The 9,590-nt window shown below is 38.4% G+C and overlaps 1 protein-coding gene across 1 annotated transcript in view; it reads right to left on the bottom strand.

Moving 5' to 3' along the window:
• IL16 (interleukin 16) overlaps positions 1-9,590 on the bottom strand; it is a 47,056-nt gene that overhangs the window by 7,551 nt on the left and 29,915 nt on the right. The window contains exons 8-15 of the mRNA XM_009330901.1: positions 8,699-8,809; positions 7,805-7,919; positions 7,516-7,589; positions 7,215-7,428; positions 5,985-6,102; positions 4,649-4,781; positions 3,692-3,779; positions 2,466-2,941 (exon numbers count right to left, since the gene is read on the bottom strand). Of these exons, the coding sequence (XP_009329176.1) occupies positions 2,466-2,941; positions 3,692-3,779; positions 4,649-4,781; positions 5,985-6,102; positions 7,215-7,428; positions 7,516-7,589; positions 7,805-7,919; positions 8,699-8,809 (1,329 nt within the window). The remainder of the gene's footprint in view (positions 1-2,465; positions 2,942-3,691; positions 3,780-4,648; positions 4,782-5,984; positions 6,103-7,214; positions 7,429-7,515; positions 7,590-7,804; positions 7,920-8,698; positions 8,810-9,590) is intronic.

Genomic DNA, 9,590 nt, shown 5'->3' with positions numbered 1-9,590 from the left:
AAAAATGTGTCAGAATGTAGTTACACAAACCACACTATATATGAATCTGAAAAACCCCCACGTATTTTCATTTGTTTTTAATCTGAAAAGAAATATTGAATAGAAATTAAGCTTTCACTTCTGCTTGGGATGTAATCCTCATAGGACTTAATTTGTTCTATACTTCAAGACTGCTGGCATGATATTTTATGGTTACGCTTGTAAACAGACTGAAAAAATGCAATTAACATCTCAGAAATTTAGTCATAAACTTTATAATAAACTAAAAGATTGCCTACTATAACTTTCAATTTTTGTAAAATCAGCCATTCAGTAGACTTTTGCAAACCAGTCAAGCAAATTTCCTCTGACTTCATATTAAATTCTCTTTTCTGTTGAAGCCTTTTGCCCTTAAGCACAAGCCAGACAAGCTAAATCGTTACTGCAGTTTCAGAGCTCTCCCTTCCTTGTTCTTGGCTGGAAACGTAGGGTGAGAGGATTAGTTTGAGGTTGTAGTAAATGCAACTCTGAACATCATTAACGCATGCTCTGGAATTACTTGATTCCTTTGTAACCAACGATACCAAGTTACCATCTGCTCTGCTGTGACACTGGAAGCTCTCTCTGCTGTGTAGTTCAGCTCCAGGATTACTAATAGGAACCAAAACCAAACAGGACAGAGAGTGAAGGTCTAGAAACAAACGAGATTGTCCTGAAAAAATCAGTAATTGAAGAATTTCTTAGCTTTTCTGTAATGGGGTGGTGTTTGCTTTGCAATTTTCTTATTCTAGGAAAACCTTTCTCCATCCCCTGCTTACTAGGGTCCTTCTTGAAAGCTGCACTTATGTTTCATTGCTGTTAGATGGGAACATCAGATGTTCAGTAAGTGAAGTAGACAATTTGGAAGCACTACGAACAGACAGTTTGATCTCACTCTTTAGTGATGGCATTTATACCTACCTTTTTATTGATGCAGTTTAAAGCACAGTCAAAAATATCAATTAAGCATTCTTGGTTATGGAAAAGCAACCTTACAGTCTGCAGAACCCCCATGTAAAACTGTGGTATGCAGGCCTCAAACTGACTAATACAAAATGTTTGGGGAATAAAGGTTAAAAAAAAAAAAGGCAGTAATAAAACCTTCTCTTAATGATCTGAAATACATTCTGACAAGAAACCCTTTCTCTACTGGGGACTTAAAGGAGCTATTGCCCTGAGATACACAGGCTGTCTTACTACAGGAAGTTATCTTCATTAACAGAGCTTGACTTTTAATAGACTTTACTGATCTTAAGATTTATTTTTTTTCTCCCTATCATTTAGAATAACTGAGTACTGAAGAATAGTAAGTTGCATGCAGTGGTAAGTTCAACAAGTACTTATTTCCCTGAATTTTACTTCTGAAAAGTGTTTTTCTAGTAGCTGTTGATGAATATGTTTCTACTGCTCTCTTAGGGGGTGGTAAAAGAGTGACCTTACATGAAGTGCTGAATTGAAACTTTCTTGGATATTAACATTGTACATGGACTTCAGTCTGAGCTGTATCATTTTATTTTGATCTCTGCAGCTTGGGAACTGTGGGGGTTTTTGTTTGCATTGCATTGAGATCTGCTCATTTCTGCTGGCATATTACTAAACCCAGGGAAAAGAAGTTTCATTTTTAAACAAACCACAACTTTGTTTCAACATGCAGCTCTCACAATCCCTCACACTCATGCAAATGTGAAACGCTGTCTTTCTGTTCTATCTTAGATAAGAGAGGGAACTGAAATTTAGTAACATACAAATATACACTCAGTTTTCAAATACTGTAGCTCATCAACAAATATGTATGTGCCTCGCAATTTAAATGAGTTTATTTAGTACCTCCTGGTCTCAAGAAATGTATATGAGGCCAAGACTACTTGCCGTACATAAAGTTAGTGCTTTCTTCCAATAGAAATCCACTACTGAAACAAAGAAATTTTCATGACTTCTCCACTTCATAAATGATTTGACTCTGTAAGTGTTGAGGTTAGGATCAACTGCACCAAGGTGACATCAGAGGCTTTGCAAACTCCTCCAGTCCCAGCCCAGAGCACATCACTGTTCCAGTCACGCTGGAACCAGAGACTATCCGATACCACCAGTGGCACGTGTTCATGAGGAATGACGCTGAGGGACTCAGATTCATTCTCGCTGCTGCTCTCACTGGGATTTTAACTCAGATTCCCTCATATGGAAGAAAATTTCTTTCAGGCACTTCTCTGCCTTCTGACCTTAGTTGGAACATCACGTTTTGACCTAAACTGGCTTCACTAAGGTATACGCACTGCTTTCAAAACAGAAGAGCCTCATCCCCTTCCCCCAGCCCTCACATATTTATGCACACTTTCTCTTTCTTCCCTGCCTTTCTTCCTGCCATCATACAAAGTCACTTTGCCTTCCTCCTTCCCCTGCCTCACAAATAAGCAAACACAAGAAAAATCTGGCAAATTTTGTTTTACCTGAACAGTTGCAGAAGGTGATACAGCCACTTCCGATAGAAGTTTTTCTTTTCTGTCTGCTTTACACTGGTCATTACATGTACAGTCCTGCTTAAAATATTTCCTTGGTGGAGGTTTGGGCTTTGATGATTTAGGTTTTCTAACGAGGATCTCTGATGATTTCTTAGTGTTTTGCAAGGGTCGACCACCCTCACTACAAGTAGGAGGGGAATTTCTCTCTGAATTATTACCAGACAATGAGTACAGCAGGCCAGGCTGTCTGGTAATTGGTACATCAATGCTATGTACTCTTGCTTTCAAGTCAGCCAGTTGGTATACAGCACCATTACTACATGAGGACCTAGGGTTGTAGCTGCTGTCACTGCTGGAGCGGGTCATCAGCTTCTGTGTCCTGCGGTTGCAATGAGCAGCATTCCTTTCAATATGTTTTTCACATGGGTGTCTTCCATGCCAGCTCGTTTCTAGTTTTCTAACACCTGTATCAGGAACATGTTCAAAATGTCTATTCAGATACAAGCAAAGTGCTCACTTCTAAGATTCAGCTGACAAAATTTGCAGCTAAATACCATCATCGGTTGATGCAAAGGTATGATTTACACATTAAAGGCTTGTAGATTGAAGAGTCAACAGTTACGTTCTTGGACAGCAAAATAACGTTACGTTTTCCCTATATATATATAAAAATATCTCTCTCAGCAGTATAGTTTACTGATGATGATTCTGTTACCCTCGGTCCTTTAGAAGAAATGAGGACACTAAAAGGAGTATCACTGCAATATGTTACCATGGGAGGATGTCATAGCTGAACTGGGCAAATAGCTCTAACCATGATTGCATATGCCTTTCCTCACAAGGGGATTAACAAGCTGTTTGTCCCCTGGACGTCACCTGCATTGTGCAGTTCCTTGCTATCCTAAGTCCTGTCACCTACTGACAGTTGTTTGAAAAGCTTTAAGCAGAGGTTATGAATTGGAAAGGATGAGCAAGAGCAAGGGGAAGTTTGCACAAAAATTTTTGCTGACAATCAGACAGATGTGGTCTTTTCTCATCACTCTGGTAACGTATCTTAGGAGGCGTTAGGAGCGCTGTCCTGTGAGGTTTCCTCCTCTTCCTTTCTGCTCTGGGTTACTTCACTGTTATCAAGGATTGCAATACAGCACGTACTCATCCTATATATCTTTTAGGTCAAAAATACCATGTCTCAATGAATGCACTTACTTCCTTACCTTCAGTACTCCACTGGTGTCTCTCCTTTCCAAATCTGTTGTTTTCCACAGCTTGTGCAACAGCTTCTTTTAGCTGTTGCTCAGACACCTAGGAAATAACATACCATTATACTCTCATGAGATTGCTGTGGGGTGAGTAACGTTTAAACATTATTCCTTTCACAAAGATTTCCAAGTCCTGCAAGTCCTTTAATGGAAATGAATAGACCGAGTTATATTACATATTAGTTAATTTTAAAGCTAAGTAAGCGCACGCCATTGTATTTGTATATATTCCAGTATAGCTGAAGTATATCTATGGATGTGCTGTTTATATTGGTTTTTTAGATAAAATGGGATCTTTCAAAGATAAATGTTCTTTTGTATATTTCATTAGAAGTGGAGTTCTGGATTTACCAGTATATGATAATGTAATACTACGTTTTTATGATAATTTACACAACAATTTAAACTTGACAATCATTTATATGGTATTTGGTGTTAGGAAACATTTTGTAGAAAAACCTTGCAAGAATGAGATATTTTACTTTAATATTAATTTAATTATGAGTATTGGCTGGGCAAGACCTAAATTTTAATTACTGAAAGATGGGTGTGTAAACATTTGTTTCTTTGGGAGGGTATATTCCCTCTTTCAAATTATTTTATTATTGGGAATTCTTTCTCGAAAAAGAAATGTATTTTGCTTTATTCCTTAAATGTTATTTCTGTAGTTTCCTTATTCGCAGCACAGAAACTCATGCAAGACCGTCTCCAGTGATCTTCAAATCTTACATGATTATATTTAAGATAGTGCATATCTCAGGTTCGTTTGTGTGCAGCGATGCTTATAAAGAGATCAGCACCTTTGTTATCAACATTTTTACGCCTGTTTTAGGTTAGCACCTGCTCCTTCACTTCGTCTTAGTTCTCAATATGTGCTTTATTGAAAGTCGGAAAGAATACAGAGTGTGCTACCTGTGGTTCGGGGTGTCTGCTAATAATAATCTGCACTGCACCAGGATCACAATGGCTTAGCACAGCATAAACTTCATTAAGAGTTGTATTTTGTACTGAAGCTTCGTTAATTTCAATAATTTCATCTCCACACCTACAGAGATATTAAAAAAAGAGAGAGGATGTAAACAAAACAGATTTTCTTTTTCTCCCAACCTTGTCTCTCCCGTGTGAAAGTATACAAAAAGCAAATTCATGGGATTGACCTCTAATTTGATCACAGATTAAAACATTATGTCCCTCTGTTCCTGTTACAGAAAACGGAATGGGAATGAGCTGGACGTCAAGGGCTTTTTGACCTAACTGCCTTGTTGCATGCGACCCTTGAGCTTTCTTCATGATCAGCTATGCACACTTTGTGCCTGTGATCTTGCTGCTGTATGTAGCTCAGCCGCTGCTTCCACCTACATCTTCCTTCCTTCCTTTCAAGTTCACACTTCACTTTTCACGTCTTTATGGTCTGCTAGTGTGATTTCAGGTCAGAAAGGATGTTGTGTTTCTGCTACATATGAATAACTTGTTAATAGAAAAATTCTAGTGACAAACTATTGTAATCCTGCTGACTGCTAAACTGAATATTTCTAGATGAAATCCAAATTTGGCCCACATGAAACTGAGACTGCCCTTCTCTGCTCTACTGCAAATACCCACATACATTAAGAGGCTGACTGAAGGCACTGATTCATATCATACAAACTTTCAAATAGTATAAGACCACAGTTCTTTCAGCTAAAGTCTTAGGCATGTAGAGAGGAGCGTTACAGAGCGCCTCAAGTTAAATCAAAAAGCCTTCACGGAAAATGCTGTGTTCTGTTCAATTCTAAATGTGTTCAACACTACTAATTGGTCATAAATCTTACAAAGTAAATTTCTACACTCCCACTAAAGCTCATTTCAGGGAATCTGTATTTCTATTGGGCAAGAAGGGATGGAATTTGAGGAGCTTGTGTCAGGAAAAACTAGTGCTCAAACAAGCCAGAATATGCCATGTGTTTGGGTTTTTCCAGATACATTCTCTTTTGGAAATCTCCTCTGGGAAGCATGCTATATGCTTGTCTAAGGCCCCCGAAGCTAGCCCAGCCTGGACAGGAGGCAATAATTTCACTGGGTTGCTATGTATCTGGAAATCCCACATATCCTAAATACGCATGCTCAAACCCTCAGAATAGCGCGTATGCTTTAAACCCAAAACTCCCAGAAAGCATTAGACTTCCTGCCCAAACAGGTCAAAAATAAACCCATAAAAGAGAGCAATGAAAAACTTGTGGCATAAGACAGACACGTTTTCTCATCCTACCTGAGTCTCCCATCCATATGTGCCACTGAGCCTGGTGAAAGGGTATGAATAAAAATCCCTGAAATACACTGGAAGTAAGGAATGCTGCATAACCCAATTCCAAGGCCAACACCTGGCTCTGAAGGAATTAATAATAATAAAAAAAAGACATAAGAAGCAGTCAAAACAAACCATTGGAGAGACCTGTTTAAGAACTGTCTTCAATTTAATTATTTTTTTCTATATAAACCAGAACCAAAGTCTTGTGTTCAATGTTAGCTGCTACTCCTACTGCTTTTTTCCTTTTTTGTTTTCTATTTTTTTTCCCCCTCATGGTTAAAGTGAGTGCACACCAATATTGCTTGTGGGGTTCCAAGATGTTGTTTGCAATTCATTACTGGTGTGTCACAGACATGATGCAATGCAGGTTTATTTTGCAAAATGTCTGTCATTACAGAAGGATTCAAATGACTTTACAGGGAGACAGAATAGGAAAAAAAAAGAAAAAAGAACAAAAATTAAGGAGGAGCAAAAATTAAGGAGGAAAAAACAAACAAACAAAAATCAAGGATGTGTGGCTATTGTTTGCTATATCGTCTCAATCCCCTTTCTGTTTTATATAATACAGCTTAAGATTTTTGTGAATTTACCCTCTTTGCTCTGCACAATCACTCTGATGTCAGGTCCCATACTGTGTGTTTGGTAAGTCATACTGTTACCTCATAGAGACTTTGCTTTGTTCGTTGCTTTGATGTTCCCATATTTAAAAGTTTATTTCATTCTGCCAGTGGTTGCTTATAAATAGAAGATGATGACAGTTAGAGAGGAGGTGAAAGAACTACAAGAAGATACAGATATGTATTTTATTTGTTTTTAAGCCTTTTAGAGAATGAAATGAACCGCTTGCATAATTATGGGTAAGAGTCGCATAATCTGCTTACTAATTGGTAGTTGTTGCCAAGAGGTTTACTTTTTTACATGAAGGATGTGAATGTGACTCTAATGCTTAAGTGAAAAAAAAAAACCAAATGATTGGCTCTTGAGGACAGACGGTGTTCAGAATCCTGCTGTTGATAGATAGTTGTTAGCACTGGCAGGCACCGGGATCTAATTTAGTGTATTATTTATAAAAAAAAAACTTAGTTCAGGAAAAGAATCTGGTTAGTGAGGAAAGACATTCAGAGAGCAAATGAACAGTGTTTTGTCAATCAGTGCCTTGTTCGCCAGTGCTCAGTTAATTTTAGCACTTACCTTTGTTTAGGGTAACTTCCATTATGACCCTGTCATTGGGCTTTGTAGCATTTAATGAGAATGCTGCACTTTCCGAACTGAAAGAGCTGTTTTCTTTGGTTATGCATGTACTAGAGCTCAGTGGCTGACACAAGTGGGGTGACAGACAGCTGGAAGCAGAATGAGGCGTGCTGAAGCTTGTCCTGACTGTAAGTGTCAGAAGACCCTTTTTGGCCTGCTAGAAAGAAAAGATAATGAATGAATGGGTTGAGATCACATGCACGTTGTGTGTAAAGCCAGAAATTGAAGAAGAGTACGTAACCTTGAATTTTTGTAAAGCATCATAATGTGTTAATCCATGCATGGATTCTCCATTCAGTTCCAGGATTTCATCACCTGTTTTTAAAGAGAAAAGTTGTACTATGTTACTATTACTGTATTGTGCAATAAGTTACATGATAACATGTACTCAAAAGGAGTCTTGCAAATGCAGTCACAGATGCAGGCATAAAAGTCGCTTCTGGCTCATTTCAGCTTCACTTTAATGTGCCTTTAGGTATCATTCTTTGGGAATCTGGAGTGGGAAAAGGGAGAGAAGAGGGATTTCCCACCTTCTTGTAGCCTTCCATCAGCAGCAGCAGCTCCACCAGGAAAGATGGTTTTGACATAGATGCCTATTGGTCCATAAATGCTGTCTTTCCCTCCAACAATACTGAAGCCCAAACCCTAATTTATGGAAGAAAAGCAGTGTGTGAGAGCCCATGTTCGGTTCTCATAATAGTTCGTTTGCAGTTTCTTCTGCGTTACGTACATGGGTAGTACTGGTCAACCAAGTAATATAATCCATGAAAAAATAGTCAATCACATGCCAGTAGTAAAAGCAAATTAAAATTTCAGTGGAATACTCTCATGATTTGCTTTTTGTTTGTTGCAATCAATTAATTCACTATTATAAACTCACAGGAAGGTGTCTAAATTGTTTGGGGGTTTTTTTGCCCTTGAGCCAATAAGCAGCCTTCAGAGATCAATTTATCTGTTCTTCTCTGTAATTTCCTCTCCCATAAATGAGATCGATAAAAACCACCATATAGGATCTTGATATTACTACTAATTTCAGACACACAGATGGAGATATCTCTCTCTTACCCTCTACCAAACAGAGTTAATGCGTGTTGTAAGTTTAAGCGACACCAACAGACCTTTGTAGGTAGATACTTCTCATCTACTTATTCTTTGCCCTTCCTCCCCTTATACAGAAGTCAGACACTACCTGCTACCCTTAGAAAGATGTTACAAGACTAATTCACACCTCTGAAGCCATTTAACGTCCCTCAAATGAAAAGTGAAAGTACTGTGCTGATGACATCCTCATAGGCAAAGCCTGAATATGAATTGGCAACCCAGAAGTAGCAACCTTAATACCTGCAGTCACTTCCCGGCACTTTGCAGCTTGCATTTGTGAAATGAAGTAAAACCCTATGGTAAATCAACAGAGCCAGTCTCACCTTCCCTTGTCCTTTCATCAATACGATGTTTGAGATTACTGAAGCCTGTGAGCCACAGGATGCGTGCACTAGCTGTGCTGTACTTAGTGATCTAGATGGCCTCGAAATTGCCTGTGAACATAAAAAAAAAAAATCATTTTAATGCAGAACCAGGAATTCTTGGACATACATTAGGACAACTTGTTTACTTCAAATTTTCCTCCTTATAACTGATGGGTACTAAAGATTTAAAAAAAAAACCAAAACAATTCTCTCTAATTTTCAGAAGCCACTTATTATGCAGACAATCCCTGCTCACTGGAACTGTCCCACAGTGACTAAACTAGAGTGAAACTAGAATGTTGGCCCTTGAAGTGGTGCGAAGATATATTTGTGCTCTCACTTGATTCTCCATGCCAAAATCCCATTTGTGGCCTTTAGGGGTCCTAAACAAGTATTACCATATTTGCCTCTAAGAACTGAACTAGGAAACAAGAAATTCTAACTCCTTCCCTCATCTTGTCGCAAAATAACTTTATCTTGGGCCATACAGAACCTGTTTTCAGCATTTCCCCCAAAATATGAATTAGTGCTCACGGAAGTTCTTCAGACTGTGAACTACCCTGCGCTGCCGCCATTAAGCTACCACATAGGCTTCTTTCTACTGCTGAAAGAGGTGAAGCACATCCTTTTTGCTTGATAACCAAGGTAAGCAATTTCTCAGTGCTTTTCCTCCCTCTGTTCTGCAGATAGTGGATTTCAGAACTCCAGCCCCTGAGATTTGATCCATTTTAATGAACCTTTAATGAAATATTTAATGAAAACCTCCTATTTGAACATGGAATTGGGTATTACAAACTAATTTAAGCACTGACAAAAGTCGTTACCTAAAGCTAACTATGCATGAAGTTCA

The sequence above is a fragment of the Pygoscelis adeliae genome, unplaced genomic scaffold (genome assembly GCF_000699105.1).
Source record: "Pygoscelis adeliae isolate BGI_AS28 unplaced genomic scaffold, ASM69910v1 Scaffold318, whole genome shotgun sequence".
Classification (NCBI taxonomy): domain Eukaryota; kingdom Metazoa; phylum Chordata; class Aves; order Sphenisciformes; family Spheniscidae; genus Pygoscelis; species Pygoscelis adeliae.
This window is presented reverse-complemented; position numbering and strand designations above follow the sequence as displayed.